The sequence below is a fragment of the Austrofundulus limnaeus genome, unplaced genomic scaffold, assembly GCF_001266775.1.
Source record: "Austrofundulus limnaeus strain Quisiro unplaced genomic scaffold, Austrofundulus_limnaeus-1.0 Scaffold29, whole genome shotgun sequence".
In the NCBI taxonomy this organism is placed as follows: Eukaryota; Metazoa; Chordata; class Actinopteri; order Cyprinodontiformes; family Rivulidae; genus Austrofundulus; species Austrofundulus limnaeus.
Window position 1 is genome coordinate 463,240 of NW_013952431.1, and position 17,373 is coordinate 480,612.

The window sequence follows — 17,373 nt, forward strand, 5'->3', positions numbered from 1 at the left end:
ATTATAAACATAAAGTTGTTACTATATAAAAAAGAAAAGGCTCGAGACTCATTATATTCAAATGTAATATATTTATTTTCTTCACAGAGAAAAGAAAACAAAGATGTTCGAGATTTTAATTGAAATAAATTTTCTGAAAAGTTAAACCGGAAGCGGAGTTATAGCTGTGCAAATTGACCTTTTTCGTAACCCGTTCTCACAAAATGGCAGGAAATAACTACAAAAGTGACATGTTTTTTGTTTATTACGGAAAACACCGTCCTATTTTTCGTCCAAATGAGATATGTTCAAAAGCGTTCATGAMGAGAGGAAATGAATCAGGGCAATTAAAATAAAGGTCGCAAACACAAGTTTAACAGTTGTTTCACGTGAATGCTACTAAATCAGTTGTTTATTTATTTATTTTGATTGAAAAACATACGTTTTGTGAGATTAGTCAAATTCGTGACAAAAAATGTCAACATGTTTCAATTTTGCGTGAAGATCGTATTTTATTCTGAAGGTTTTAAAGCGGAAGTGTAGTATTTTCCGAGTGAATAGTAATTTTGCTCTGTGTGAGAAAAGGAAAATTAGAGGGCAGCTTTGGTTAAGAACACAGAGGTTTGGAAAGGGGGGCCGGGCCTTTTTTTAATATTATATAAATATACTTTTTATTTTTTTCGTTATTACATTCTGTCCGTTTTCATCTCCTTATCCTGGCGAGAGGTTGAACGTTTAAAATGGAGGCGGACAGATCCGGTGGAGGACCAAACCCGAACTCCGGAGGCGGCAGCAGCTGCGGCGGTAGCGGAGCGGGGCGCAACCCAAACGGGCCGAAAGCAGCACCGGGCCAGACGACCACAGCCCCCGCGACCGGTCCGATGGCAGCAGCAGCCGCAGCAGCCGCAGCAGCGGCGGCGGCAGCGGCAGCAGCAGCAGTCGGGGCCGCCCCCGGTGGTGGGTCGCTGCAGCCTCGAGACGCACAGGACGGGGACTCCTCGGGCATGACGCTTCCAGGGATCCTGCACTTCATCCAGTTCGAATGGGGACGTTTCCAGGCCGAGAAATACCGCTGGGAAGCTGAGAGGGACGAACTCAGGGTAAATGCACAAAATTAAATTTTTACAAAACAAACAACCAAAGAAAGAAAGAAAAGCGTGTGTGTTTTGTTGTCCCAGAATCGCCGTGGCCAGTGCGGAAATTACACGAGCAATTTTAGCTTGGTTAGTGTCCCCAACAATCAGTGTCAAGGAGGACAACATGCTAATGGGCTAACACTTTGTATCCACGAGGATGCTCTATTACTGTTTAATAAATAAAAGTGTTTCTGCTACATATCACCATGTATTTAACTAGCAGATACTCTTATTTATCTCAGTGGGAAATTCAAACAATTCCAGTCGCATCATCATGACATTAGATTAAATAAAGCATTCAATTAACCTCACTAAATAAACTAAAATACAATAATAAATTCCATTAAAATAGACTAGTCACCTGAACAGTAATTATACCATTAAATAAACTAATTAAATTGATTTCATACACTAAATTTAATGAATTAGTATTTGTTTTTTCCTGTATTCTGACAGTGCTGATGTTGTGTCACAGCTGGGCACATACATAAATACATTTTATTTTTGCCTTTTGTGACWGAAGTAAATAGTTAAGGTGTGGCTGCCTTGCCTTTTACTTCATCTATATTTATATCAGGTGTACACATCAAAGACACGTCTGAGTCACAGTCTGTTTAAACAATTATTGTGTTGAGTCATTTATGTGTAAGTTTTGTTTGTGAGCAGACAATAATCTAATATCCCCCTCATAAAACCTCGACATAAGACAATCAGATCATCTGTGGTTGTTCAGTTGTGGTTTAGAAATGATGTTTGTGTCATGGAGCTCTGAATCGAAATCACTTCATTGTGGACCGGTGGTGATTTGAGTTCAGAGATGGTTTCCTTATCACAGGAAATGTTGTGTAGGTCAGTTTGCCAGTAAAACAGCTGTTAAACAAAGTTGTTCAGCTGTTCTGGGAGGACATTCCTTGATTTGTAACCAGTGGTGATGTGCAGCAAAGAGTTTATCTGTTCCTACCACTGAAAGTAAGACTATAATTAAAAAAAACAAACATATGCACACAATCGAATGACTCACTGGTTGCGTGGGGAATTTTAAAATGTATGAAATAAATCAATATAAAATGATCTCCCACTTCCCAATGCTGTGTCTGCGTTAAAATCAGACAAGTGGGCCAGAGTAGTTAAAGGTCATCGATTTGTTTCTGTAAAATGGCCAGAAAAACCTCTGCAAGTGTGTGAGTCAGTGGGATAATAAAAAAAATTCCTTGAGCAAAGACCCCCTGGTGGGTGTAGATAAAGGGTCACTTATGGAGCCGTCCTGTGTGGATACAATATAATGTTTAAGGCAGAGCGTTTCTGAGTGCTATTTTGCTTGCTTGTCATTTCGCCCCAGGATTAAAAAAGGTTGGAGTCATGCAAATGCATTTTTGCTTTGCATTTAGAAGAGTTTGTGTTTCCTTCTCAGACCCATATGTGGCCTGCCTTGTGTTACCACGGTTCCCCTGTAATTACTGCAGCCTGAATGATCTTCTGGAGTTCACATGCTAAACAAAACCAAAATGAAACAAACAAAACAAAACATACGATGGGCTCTGTTAGTCTGCTCTTGGTTTGCCCACCCTGACTCAAACCTACGTGGTTTATAAATAGGAGCTGGATAAAATATAAATGAACAACAAACTGGCTGAGCTCGCCTCTCTTCTTCGGCACGTGGAGGAGACAGAAGGGGAATCAGAACCAGGCCAGTGCCGAGTGCAACGCGCTATTATTGCCCGTTGTGGAAGTGGGCTTGCATGTGTGTCATTTGCTGCACATGATCTGGTTTTACGGGTGCGATCAGAGCAGCGTCCTGCGCCGAAAGAATGAGAAGATCACCGGGAGTGTCAGGTTGAAAAATTGACCCAGCTTGGGTTTTAACACCCACGGGCCACAGGCCTCTGGCTTTTGTTGCCAACATAGCTTAAAGAGCTCCCAACATGCCAGTTCGCATGCCCGCTGGCTCTCTCTTGCACGCTTCAGAGCATAGCTTACATGTGCGCATTAGTTGGCTACACATAACATTTGATGCACTGTAATGTCACACGTGTATCACGGGAACCATGCATCATGCCATTAGGGGAAGCAAAACATTTAAACGTTTTAAAGCACTTTGTGAAACAAATTTTAACAGATGCTACGTAAGTGCAAACCATTTATTAAACGTTGCTATTACTGTACTGATTTTGTTTATTATTCAAATCCTAAATCAAAAGCAGCTTTTTATTTTACACCTGAAAGTAGCATATATTTCAACAAAACATCACATTTTACAAAGAAGACCTTCACACTTAAATCCAGCCTAGTTTAGGCTTTATTTTATTAAGCCATCTTTTGGGATAATAAAACCTTAGCCTGGTTAAAACCAGACCCTGTCCTTCACTTTYCTTCGTACAAGGGTCTGGACTTGCTGCATAGAGAATCAATTTCTTGCAGGAGGCGTGGCCTCTGCTCAAGCAAGTATGTGTTGTTGCTGGGAAGGAGGCTAAGCTAAGAAGCTAACCGGAAATCGCATGTGCTGTAAACAACCCTACTGAGAGGAGAAATATACCGAGCCAAACGAGACGACTATAAATGAGAGCTGCTGCTTTGTCAGACAAATTTATTTTAATCTGGAAGCCTTATCAACACGGACTGGCTTCATTCACTTCCTCCACTGCCGTATGCTAAAATAACTAGCAGACACTGCACAGAACATCGACGTCATCCAAAACTCCGCCTTCTGTTTGCTGAGTGGCCCAGGTAAAATAAACTACAAGCAGACACTGTGCAGAAAATTGACGTTCTCTTCTCTGATTGGCCCAGCTAAAAATCTGCCAGCGAAATCCTTGTCAATGGGAGAAGTCCCAGACGGAGCAGTGAATGGAAACTAGAATAGAGCGGAGCTGCGTAGGAACTAGGCAAGGGCCAGGCTAATAAAACCTTGGCTGTCATGCAAACATTTTCTATAGTAAATGTTAAAACTTAGATGTTGAAAATATACCTTAAATTGACTATAAATCTGTAGATTTGATCCTGGAAAAAGCCGTTTTTTTATAAATGGAAATTGTGTTGGGAGCCTGGTATTTTTCGGGGTGATAGCAGTTTAAAAAAAAAACACTAGAAATGGAAAGATGCCAATCTATTTCAGGAAATAGGCTGTTCTGCAACTTTTTGGGACATCTCGGTCTTGTAGCGCGTCTCTGAGACCAGAACACACTTGTCGTCTCTGTGCAGTTCTTTGAGGCCACCTGTGGCGCCATGTCTCTGTTGACAGGTCAGTAATTAAAGCTCCCTCTCCTGTCTGGACCAGGTGGGACGTCTTCAGACAAACAGATTGGAGACGCGTGGTGGTGGACATGTCCCCCTGTTCTTAAGGGATAAAGAAATATTCCATCAAACTATCGGACTCTGAAGAAACGGGTTGTGATTGCTGGTCTATGGCTGATTTTTCTTCTAGTCTGTTAGACAAACAAGGCTGTGGAAAAGATTATTTATAAGTCGTATGACATCACTTCCTGTTGAGTGTGGGCTTTTGAGCCCCTGGGTACACATCTCTAATTAATAGTTCCACTCTCTTAGCTTGGAAACACTTATGACATTTGTGTTCATTGCACAGCACTTGTCCTGGCCACACTTCTGTAATCCTGTTATATATTAGTTTATATATATATATATATATATATTTCACTTCTAACTCCACACACTTACACACTCCTCCAAAGCACGCTGTCCCAGAAACGTTCATCGCTCTATTCTTGTTTCGGACTCTCGCGGGGGATGAGATGGAGAAAAAGTGGTCTGTGAAGAAGGAAAGGCCGCCCTTGACCCCGTTCTGTAGCTKGCAGAGAAGCGCCGGCAGAACAGGCCAAATATGTGCCAGCTCTCGGCGCGACAGCGGAGAGGAAAAGGTCAGCAGCAGCGTGCTACACGGAGGAAAACACACTCAGGAAAGAGAGCTCAGATGGCACAACAGGTGTGCTCCCAGTGAGGCTGCTTTGTTCCTTCACCATGATAATATGGAGAGCTTAAGCGCAGCGTCTTAATCATAATGTCCTTTTGTTTTGATTGATTTGTTTCATTCAAGGAAATACATTGTTCTTTTTATGACAACAGTAGGAATGTACTTTGACCCGCTGCTCCACACCAGATGATAAAAATACCCTAAACAGATGATGAACAAGCTTCTTTGTCTCATTTGTTACCCTGCTCCCACAAATATGAGTAAAAATGAGTGTTAGTGTGCTCTATAAAACTTAAGAGTTTATTTCTTCACACGTTGAAGAAATTTTATTTGTATGAACCTGTTCTGCCCTTAAGCTAACTAAAAGTCAGCTTATGTTGCAAGAAACGATCTGGCATTAAATTTCGTTGCTGTTGGTAATAAAATAATCTGTGGGAATATTTTTGCCACAGCAGAAAGAAAAGGCAAGCGAAGGAATGCYAAAGCCAAAAACACAAGTGAGCCACAAATAGAATGAGGGGGAGAGGCATTACCCTCTTGACATTCAAATATTTTTCTTTATGGCTCCCTGTTATTCATCATTAAAAAGAAGCGTGTTCAGATTTTTTTGTTTAAACGGTCCTAATGGTCTCTACTTCGGCCAACGAGGCAGCGTGAGCGGCTGAAGGTTGTCTGTGCCAATGAAAACAAGGTGCAGAGTGTGAGTCTGGCAGAAAGGAGACTGATGGTTATCGGTGTGTTAGGACAGGTTGTAGCCCGTCTGTGTGGGGGTAAAAATGTGRGCCCTTCTCTTTATGGGTGAAGTGGAGAGACAGAAGTTGCACGTTACGCAATCCGTCAGTGATCAGAAGTGGTTAGAAGTTGATTTCCGTCTTATGTCCAGCTGTCACAACATCGCTTTTGGTCATTAGAATTAGAGGTAAAACTGAAATGGTACAGTTTGTGACATTAAWAATGCTTCCTCTTTTTGATTGCTCTCATTTTGGTGTCTACTTACTTGCTGTCTTGCCCTTTTAATGTGATTTTTCTCCTCTATCCTTTAACAGTTTTCTAGAYCTTCTCAATGACGATGTTGTAGTTTCAGTATCTCAAAAGACACTGAAACTACAACATAGGGGTGCACCAAAAAATCATTTTACATCAGAATTGTGATTCTCATTTACAAAGATTCAGAATCGATTTAAAATGTCCCAAAATTGATTAAAAAAATTCAAAGGTTGTCAACCTCAATTTTGTAACCACTTGGGACGTCCTGACGTCACATGCAGCCGTTTCTGAAATGTATGCATGCACAGAWAGCACCAAAACAAAGAGGAAACTACCAAACTGGTGCAAAGAGAGTTTCAACTGACCCCGTCTTTACTGAATGCAAATATTTAGGCTCATTTTGTTTTTTACTGAATGAGTGTGAGTTTGACATGAGCTTCACTGTGTGCAAAATTTGAAAAAATGAAGATGAAGCACTTTAGGAGCACGACAAATGGGCTCACATTGAGTTTTGAGTGAAAAATAGATTTTGAATCYAATCGTGACCCCAAAAATCTGAATCGAATCGTCAGAGTAAAAGATTCCCACCCCTACTGCTTAGACCACATTAGGTCATAAAGTTTTATAAACTGACTGCTATTCATTCTTGTTCTTCATTCCAACAATATGTTCGGCCAATCAGACGGACTCTCTCTGCCCTTYGTGTTCACACCAGATTTCGCTGAGATGCTCAAGCACACGTAGAGTGTTGTGAGTGTCAAGATGACAGAACTGAAAGAGAGAAGTGATGAAAATGTGGATTTATCACCATTGCAATAGCAGCCCTACTGTCCATTGATGCCATTCTATAAAACCCCTTGTTTTCCMTCTGTCTGTGCCTCTGCAGCCACAGTACTGCCCAGGTACACCAACAGTACAGATGTTTTTGGTTTCTGCTTTAACATTAAAGTCTGATTGTGTTAATCTGCTTGGTGAAATGTGGAAACYGTATTATTGAATTGGCAGTTACGAAACCTGTAATTAAAATGCTTTAAGTCAACCACATAAATACAGGAAGTTAAAGTAAATTGCATAATAGTTTTTACATGCACTTAAAGACTCATGCTTTTGACGAACACAGAATATGACTTTAGATACATTTTCTCAAACCGACCTGCTCCTCTTTAACTAAACCAACTATAAACCATAATTAATTCAGAGCCGCCATMATTGCATCTCCACAGCTACCAAATAAGTAAATAAAATCACATAGCATTAATCAGGATTACTCCGCAGCATCAAGGTTTTGCTTTGGCAGATTATCCCGTRCCACCGGCCCTCCTTACAGATTACATGTCTGAGTCTGTGTGCTCTTTTCCTTAAGGACTGAGCTCAGAAGCAGGCCAAACGTCTGCCCCATGAGATGGCAATTTTTTTWWAWTTTTTTTTWWATTTTTATTTTTCAAGACTGTTCCAGTTTCACYGGGCTTCGTTTTCGTGTGGGAGGAGACTCGCGGACACAGACTAGGGRGAGCGAAGGAGAAATGGGCTGTAAAATTGAAGCTGTGTTAATGCTTCACAACCACTTGGCACCAAGAGAGAAAGAAAGTGGAATTTTGTAAAGCTACTGGACAGTCACCTGCTTGCAAATCCTCTGAGTGGAAACCGGGTCAGGCTTTTTAAACTACTTCTACATTGTTTTTTATCGCCCGTTGTTGAAAGGCGAAGGTGGATGACAATGTTTTTGCCCCATCTCTGCATATTTGTCTGTTAGCAAAATATTTCATGAGCCGCTGGATGTATTTCAATTAAACTTAAGCAAAATAATCATTTGATGTATGTTTACAACTMATTTGCTTTTGAAGGCAATGTGAATAAATGTGAGCACCAAAGCAAACTGATCTGAGAAACAGAAAAAATGGATATATTTCAGTCAAGTTCACAATTATGGACCTGAACTTTGGTGTGGTCTACAACTACAAACCAACAAACCAAGATTACATCTACAGCTGATAGTCAACTCTGTTCAAACAGGCTGCTACAGCTAATCCACATCAGCTAAAACAAAAATGGTTTCAATTGCTTTTAAATGGCTGTAGTTYGATATCGAGCTAAAATTTGATATGATAGTAGGTGAGAGTCATTCACAACAGACACTCTGACAAGTTGTGACAAAGTGCAGGAAGAAAATCTCTTTCCTCAAGTTAAAAGTTTTTATCAGCAGGGTGGAAGGAAGCAGACAGGAAGTGAAAGGGGAAGGATGTGTCTTACAAGAGAGTGTTTGACTTTGGCTCCTGTGTTCCTTGTTTTTACTCATCTGCAGCTGCGCACTGAGGCTTTGGTTTGTAAAAAAAAAAAAAAGTTCAAAATAAGAGCCTTGTTCCTCAAACCTTCGCTCACTAGTCTGGGTTTTAAACAGTCAGTTTTTGCCTGCTTGTCTGATCAGAGTTTGTTTTTTTTCCCATTTAAAATCCCTTTTTTTTGCTAATTTAGTTGACTTTAAATATTTTAGTGTCCAGCATTTAATGAGACTGCATAAGACAGGCTTTGTGCCATTTTACCATTTTTACCATGTTGGTATCAGTATTACTTTTATTCATCAGAACGACTTCCGTTTTCACTTTGACTTTAAAACATCATGTAAAACTAAAAGGTAACTGAATTTGGATCCTGGCAGCCTGTGAGTCCACAGAGTCTTTATAGAAATCTGTGGAGCAGTTTTAAAGCTGGTGTTATGGACACCTTCCAACCTCAAAGCTCTGCAGATCATTGCCAATGAAAAACTGGTTTCAGATCCAACTAGGAACACGTGAAGTTAGCTGRCATGACCTTTTGTGTTAAATCGAGGACTACATTTTTCTGACAAAACCTTTCAAGAAAATAAATATGTGTACTGGCTTTATTTGTTATGTTTTTGTCATTGTCTTTATGTGTGTGTGTGTGTGTTTGAATGCCCATTAGGATAAGCAAAATATCTCATGGACCTCTGGATGTATTTTAATGAAACTCAAAYGAATTGTCCGTAGTCAAACAATAATTACTGATAATTCTGCTAACTTACCTAGTGAGATTTAACAATATTAGGATGGAGCATGTCTTTTATAAAACTAAAACAAATACAACTCAATTTCTAAGCATAAAATGATCTTAGTTTCAAATGTTGGCTTAAAAGGCACAGGGTGATTCCTTTAAGGAATGCAGGATCTTAAAAATGCTTTGTGTCCTCTTTAGTCTTCTCAAAGCTTTACAAATTCACATCAAATTCTAAGTTTGTATTAATATTTATTCAGTTTTAGTTTAATTGTTTTTAGGTTATGGTTAATGTGGCATACCTTCTAAAATATGAACGGTGTTCACGAACCGTCCTGTGTTTGTGTGTGTTTCAGGCTCAGGTTGCATTCCTTCAGAGTGAAAGGAAAGGACAGGAGAACATGAAACAGGACCTGGTGAGACGGATCAAAATGCTGGAGTATGCCCTCAAACAGGAAAGGTAAAGGTTTTTTTTTTGTCCTCATCTTACCTGGTATACGTGTGAATTTTATTAGTTGTTTGCATCTTTTGGGTCTCTGTAAATCAAATGTTTACATCCAGGGCAAAGCATCAGAAGCTGAAGACAGGAAATGACCAGAGTCCTGGAGACAAGAAGCCAGAGATGGAGGCAGAACAACGTATGGTTTTAACAGCTTGTTTGGACACTTTTCGTTAATAACATTGCACCTTTTACTTCTGTAGATGTGCATTTTTTTTCCTGTTCATGGCTTGATACTATTCCATAGTTCCCAATGGACCAGCCGAGGCAGACGTTGAGCCAGCCAATCAGATGTCCTGGAAGGAGGGACGTCAACTACTACGCAAGTAAGTGTCCTCTGTCATCTGATTCTTTTAAATCTGTTCCAAACAAACGAAGCTTGGAATTGTGTCGTTAGTGTTAAAGTCACAGCATTCCTTTAAATGGATTTTCTTTTCTTTTTTTTTTAACGTGAATGTAGATATCTCGAGGAGGTCGGTTACTCAGACACCATCCTGGACATGCGCTCTAAACGTGTGCGCTCCTTGCTGGGCCGGAGCAGCCCAGAGGCCAACGGGCCCCCGCCCAGTGAAAGCTGTCAGGAGCCTGAGCCGCGAGCAGGCGGAGAGTCCCTGTTAGTCCGACAGATAGAGGAACAAATTAAAAGGTGAGTCTGGAAAAGCAGACACAGGCTTTGAGGTTATTTCACACACACAGTAGGTGCAGCAGTGATGGCGCTAACAGCATCCACATTTTACTGCTCAGAAAAAAACACACACACACACACAACAGACAGTTCTAGTAGTTTGATAGAATTGGCAGCCGTTGCTGTCTGTGAAACTGAGAAACTGAGTCACTTGTGTTTACTCATCACGTCAGTGCTAATAAAAATAATGAGGATTTCTGAAGTGTGTGGAGTTCTCATCTGATTCAGGCAAACACTGCAAAACTGGACGCCCTTGACGGTAAATAAGAGGCTGATCAAGAACACGCGACAACTAAAACTAAAAGCCTGAAATGTAATATTTGTGTACTGACTGATCTATAAATTAAATAAATCAAGTAGACTTTTAACTTATTAAAGGGGGGATATTATATATGTTCCAGGCACAGACACAGACACAAATTCTATTCCATAATTGCATGTGTCTGTCACCTTCAGTTAGGAAAATGCTGTATATATTAGGGCTGTGTGTAGGCAAGAATTTGGTGATATGACATATTTAACATATCACAATTTGTTAAATTGCGATGCATTGCGATATAGCAAGGTGGTATGTTGCCACTCAGTATGTTTTATATGTAATGTAAGCAACATTCTGGGTATGTGTTTGATGAGGGAATTATATGATGTTTGATCAACTGGAAGCCTCTTTTGGAGCTATACACACTGTAGTGCTAACAATTAGATCAAATATGTAGTTGAATAAATTCTCACAAGTCGGAACAAGTTGTCTAAAACATTGTAGTGTGACAGGGCTTGTAGTAAAGGCCTGGCTGAGCATCTTGAGACAGGAAACAGTTCATCAAATTCATGGATTTTAGACTGCAGGTAAAGAATTAACATCAAACTGTCAAAACCGTCAGAATGTTTATAGTAGTTCTTGATGTGTGACATCACTCCTGAGAGGTTGATACTGTAAGTCCTTGAATTAAAGCTGAAAGTCTTTACAGCAATCAAGGCTTGATTGCTTTCTTTTAAACCCAGTGGCAAAATTAGTTGGGGTGTTTTTTAAAATACTTTTTACTACATTATTATCTTAACTATTTTATGGGCGTAGCTTGATTGAAATTTGTGGCAGACACTTGATTATCTATTGTCAAACATGACCTCATCAGATCATAGTTTGCTTCACAGAAAGCCACAACGCAACAGCAGAGGAGTGTTCTGTCTGGCCTTCATCAGTGTGTAGTGTGAGACATTGTGGGTGTGTAAACTGCAGGACATCTTTTGAGATATGACATCTTCTAACTGTTTGCTCTAAGACTTTAGAGTTTGCACATGAAAGCCCGCACTGTTTACATTTGATTGCTTTATAGTCTTACAGCAATGGTTCCCAAACTACGGTCCGCGGGCCGGATCCAGCCCGCTTCCCTATTTGGTCCGGCCCCCAGAACAATACCAGAGAGCATTTAGTTTTTTTTCATATATGTGTATTTATATTTGATTATAAAGTTTGACTTTTGCAATAAAATGTTCCTTAGTTATGAACTATTTTCATTATTAACTATTATTAGTTAGTAACTATTTCATACATACACACATATAACGTGACATTCTGTTCCACCTGTCTGCGGGATGTGCCCCTATCTGGCAACCCCCAGAAAAAAATCCTAAACCCGCCCCTCTCAAAGAGAGAATGAAATAATGGTGAAAAGATTAGGTAAGAGAAAAATTGATTCAGAATGCAGGGCATTTAAGCTGCAGTGGACAAACAATTGTTTTTTTTGTTCATCTGTAAATAGGCGGTGGCGGTATTCAAAGAATACATTCTGCGGCGACACTATGAATCCCGTCACAAAGACAAGTATGATAGCTTGCAAGGCCAAATGTGAGCAAACAAACTCTCAAAGCTAAAAGGTGGACTGTTAGCTCCGCAGAATACATACTGTGAAGAACCCAGAGAGGGTTATTTGATTGTGCTTTCTGGAAAACAATAAATTTTTACATTTAGGCACTCCTGCACACTTTTCCTGTTACAAACTGACTCCGGCCCCCCACCAGAGAAGGGAAAAGTTATGTGGCCCTTACAGGAAAAAGTTTGGGGACCCCTGTCTTACAGTCAAGAGAACCCATTCTGCCATCCAGTGTACACAATAACACGTTTAAAAAAATCAACAACCTGTGCGTGTGTGTTAATAGGAACGCGGGCAAAGAGAGCTCCAAGGACCGTGTCGGCAGCTCCGTGCTCGATAAGATCCCCTTTCTTCACGGCTGCGAGGATGACGATGAAGACGACAGCGACGAGGAAGACGACTTCCAAGGCATAGCCACCGACTGTATCGACGGTCCGCGTAAAAGCAAAAAGTCCCGCGTAAAGGTCTGTCCAGCGAAGGCAAACTTCTTTCATAATCACACTTTATTAGTGGTTTGTCATGACGTGAATCTGTCCCATGTTCTCTCCGCTGTCTTCCTCCCGCCCAGATGAGCTCGGAGCCCATGACCACAGACCTGGACCCTGAGGACGAGGAGGACGAAGACGACTCGGAGGATGCCCTCAATGAGTTTGACTTTCTTGGCTCGGGGGAGGATGGGGAGGGGGCGGGAGAGGCCCGGATCTCAGGGGACGGACGGGAGTTAGGTACGCCGCTGCCGTAGAGACACCAGCAGCCCTGTCAGACACGCTGCCAGCAAACTGTGTCTGTTTTTGTGCCTGCCCACGCTCACCTTTATACATTTGACGTGTTCTTGTGTTTTCTTTTTGTTTTTGTTTTGTTTCATGTCAATAAAAACCAACGTCTTTTTCCCAACCACCTGTCTCTCTGTCCTGTTTCATGAGCTGTCACTCTGTGAGTCTGTAGAGCTCTGTGGCTGTCATCCCTACTCTGTATGTTCCTGCTCTGGCTCATTTCAAAGGTTACCACGCATGCTGCCTTCTCCCATTTCCTCACATTTCATTCTTTGATTCGTTATTACACTTCAGCTCTTAGACGTTACACCCCTTCACATTTAGGTTCAGTTTAAATCATTTTAGAACATCCGATGATCAAGTTGAAGGAATGCATTCTTGCCTTTTTTTGTTTCCTGCCTACATTTGTTTCATCTGTCCATAAGTGGGCCTCTCCATCCTTCCTCCTCCTCCTCCTCTCGTCATGACTGGATGTTTTGTTTCTCTCCTCTTGCCGGCTTCAGAGAATCGCAGGAACAAGTTACAAGGCATAATGTCGGACTTCCCTTCTAAACCTTCTCCTCCCCCGTCTATATCAGGACAGGCTCGCTCCGGGGAAGGTAAGACCTGCACATTTAATGCTTTTATTTTTTAAATATCTTTCCCATGTATATTTTTACCATTACACTCCCACACACACAATTGTAGCTTAGACCCCCACAACTCAAATTTAGATGCCGCCTCAGTTTGCTCACTCACAAAGCGTGTATGTGTGTGTGTGTGTGGTGGGGGGGACTTGCAACCCTCCCACACCTGTAAATATTATCTCTGGTTGTGTGGGAGTGAGGCTCTAGGATAAAAAGACACTGATTTCTAAACTGACACTTTATAAAAAAAAAAGCTTAACTTATTTCCAGACAACGCTTTGTGCTTTTCCACCTTCCACCTGCAGGTGGAGCTCTTGGGTTTTCCTCTGATGTCTTCATAATGGACGCTGTRGGCGGAGGGGACATGAACCTCGGGGAGCTGGCTGATCTCACCGTGGCCAACGACAACGATCTCTCCATCGATGTAAGTAACGARGTAGTCAGCACTCACGACACACGCTAATGGCCGTAAATGTTCACCYGTGTGTTTCGGTGTGACAGATGCAGGACAACAGAGAGGATTTCAAGAAGACGTGGAACCCTCGTTTCACACTGCGCAGCCACTTCGACGCCATCCGCGCTCTGACCTTTCACCCCAGCCAGGCCGTGCTGCTCACGGCGTCCGAGGATGGTACGCTAAAACTGTGGAACCTCAACAAGGCCATGCACTCAAAAAAGTAAGGGTCCRGCTRYCGCTGAAAGAAAGCAGAGAGGAAGCTAAATGAAGCTAACGTTTGAGTCTGTGTCGCTCCACAGGAACGCAGCTTTGGARGTCGAGCCCATCTACACATTTAGGGCTCACAGGTGAGTTCATGCTCAGACATATCTGTTCACAGCTTGCATGCTGATTGGTGACCTACTTTACTGAAGTCTTTCTCTCTTTGTGTAGCGGAGCTGTTCTTTCATTGACCACGAGTGAGGACGGAGAATCCTGCTACAGCGGAGGCTTGGACGGAACTGTTAGATGTTGGAAGATGCCCGACCTTAATGTGGATCCCTACGATAACTACGGTAAGCCTAATAGTCCATGATTTATACAGTCCTAAAACAGATGTAACTAGTTTTTAATAAGCCTGKATAATGAAAACTTGAATATAAGGATTAAATCAATTAGAAAATTGGGCAACAAATCCACTGAACTGGTCATGTCCTCATAAATTACAGGATGGATTCTTTTTGCAACAAGAAGGCTCCCCCTGCTGTCCATTTAGGAGAATGCACCTTAAAGACTGGACGTATTTTTTCTGATTAGATTACAGATGATTAGAAAAGAGTCGTTATATAGTTAATGCTCCACAGTTTCATACTTTTTGTAGATTTCAGGGAATAAGCATAATGGAACAGATGTAAAAATTTTATAATTTACCTTTATAAAACTTAAAGGGGAGTTAGTTGTTAAGCTTCAGTTTATTTATCACACATGGATCATTAAACTGAAAAGAGAAAGTGGCTAATTTCTACTGATGGCAGTCGATGATGTCTCCTGGCAGATCCTGGTGTTCAGAGCAGCGTGTTAGAAGGACATGAGGACAGCGTTTGGGGTCTGACTTACTCAGCGGTTCACCATCGTCTCGCCTCGTGCTCAGCCGACGGCACCATCCGCATCTGGGACCCTCAGAACTCGTCTCCCTGCGTGTCCGTCTTCAACAAGGAGAGAGGTAGCCATTTGTAGAGTGTCTTACCACAATAAAAGAAATCAAAATGTAGGTTTTTTAATAAAAACGAAAACAAAATGTTTTTAAAAGCGATTAGCGAGAAGTATCACCTTTTCCCAGAACACGGGACGCCCACCTCAGTGGCCTTCGTGACCACGGACCCAAACCAGGTGGTGGTGTCCTTCGACGGCGGTGAGACGCTGCTGTACGACCTCAACACGGAGCAGAYCGTCATCACGCTGGAGACGCAGACAAAAGACGGTACGTTTGACTTTAATGTTCAGGTCCGAACATCAGCTGAGTTGGTTAAACCTTGAATGGTTGGGATTCCATGCAGGCAGCGAGCTGATCAACCGTGTCGTCAGCCACCCGACTGAGCCGGTCTCCATCACGGCACACGAGAACCGCACCATCCGCTTCCTCGACAACAAGACGGGTATCTGCTCAGATGATTCTGTCTGAATCCACTGCTTCTCTCCTCTGCAGACTCTTTAGTTTCGATTTGGATCTAATTGATGTTGGTTGTGTGGTTGTGCAGGTAAAGTCGTCCACTCGATGGTGGCTCACTTAGATGCTGTCACCTGTCTTACTACAGACCCAAAAGGCACTTACCTCATCTCTGGCAGTGAGTATTACTTTTACTCTACGTCTTAATATTCAACCTGCTCTAGAATAAACACATCCGGGTATCTGGGCATCTTGTTTACAAGTAATAGTGGGATGGACGGATTGGGGCAACTACAGATKAGTGGTAGAAGCTGGAGATGGAGAAACAATCAAAAGCTTATGAGCTACTTAATGACAAAGCTTTGTTTATGTTATATAATGCAATAATTTTTCCACATTCGATTTACTGTGTTGAGGTCTGGGGGAAAGCATGTGAAACAATTACAAATCCCATTTTTATTTTACAGAAAAGAGCTGTAAGAATTATCACCAGAAAACATTACAGTCACCCATCAAATATATTATTTTGTCAGTTGAAATTATTGAAATTTTATGAACTGGTTGATCATAATATTTTGAAGGTTATGTAAAAAGCTCATAAAAATTTATTACCTCTAAATATTCAATTAAATTTTGTTAAGAGAGCAAGTAATTATAACCTTAAGTGTACAGAGATGGTTGTAAAGCCTAAAATCCGAAAAAAATTGAAGGCTCGATGTACTTCGGTCCAAGGAATAAGATTGTGGAACAATCTGGAAAGTGATTATAAAAATGCTGGCTCAATAAATTTATTTAAGAGAATGATGAAAGTTAGATTGTTGAGGAGATATGAATTTGTGTAGTGTACATTCATAAGAACCGATGTTCGAGAAGGAATTGAAGTTTTTGTTACGTTTTGTTGTTTGAAGACTATTATTGTTTCTATTTATTTAAAAAAGGGCAGATATCAATAAGAATTTTTTTCTTCTTTCTGCTACCTTTCATTTTATTTGTGTTGTATTATTATTTGTTGTATGTATGGCATTTGTTTTGTTTTTAAATGAAATGAATAAATTTGTTTAAAAAAAGCTATATAGCCCTTCAGCACAGAAGATTTGCTTTAACTACGACTTAAAAAAACAATATTGGGAGAATTTGTTTTTAACTCCACAGTGATTTTTCGTTTTCCTCCTGCAGGCCACGACTGCTCCGTGCGCCTGTGGATGCTGGACAACAGGACGTGCGTGCAGGAAATCACCGCCCACAGGAAGAAGCACGACGAGGCCATTCACGACGTGGCCTTCCACTCCTCCCAACCCTTCATCGCCAGCGCCGGCGCAGACGCACTTGCCAAGATTTTTGTGTGARGGCACTGTTGTCACCTCGGTGAGACGATGATGATGAACGTTAAATGTGGGGGAAAAGAGTACAGCAGATTTTAACAAGTTAGATGCAGAGATTAATGCATTATTAGTGTATTTATTTAATTATTGGGCTATTGATATGTTTCTGCTTTTGGTCCTCCCACAGTTCACGAGGTCTGGAGTAAATAATCTATTTATAGCTTATTTACTACATTTCCTTCCACCGAAAACACCTTAACTGTTTGTATTTCCTAGTTCCACCTTATAAACAGCTGTTTGTCCAACATTTTTCTGTTTTTCTACTTCCAGTGTCCTGCATCCTCAACTGGGCCAAAAGAGACTGAAGACTACAGTGGAAACATTTCGTCCGTTCTCCCTCACCCACAAACACACACCGACACACACACTCGTCCTGCACCCCACTGGATGGGTCATCAC

General features: G+C 41.3%; 1 protein-coding gene across 1 annotated transcript; it reads left to right on the plus strand.

Moving 5' to 3' along the window:
• Positions 1–488: 488 nt before the first annotated feature.
• strn4 (striatin, calmodulin binding protein 4) lies at positions 489–17,373 on the plus strand (the record flags this gene model as incomplete). Its single annotated transcript, XM_014005220.1, is given in 18 exon segments — positions 489–1,079; positions 9,393–9,496; positions 9,598–9,674; positions 9,783–9,861; positions 9,996–10,181; positions 12,378–12,555; positions 12,660–12,816; positions 13,368–13,463; positions 13,796–13,914; positions 13,992–14,167; positions 14,247–14,294; positions 14,380–14,501; positions 14,981–15,148; positions 15,266–15,406; positions 15,483–15,581; positions 15,684–15,770; positions 16,769–16,957; positions 17,245–17,373. Coding segments are annotated over 17 exon segments (2,367 nt in total). The 5' UTR covers positions 489–719.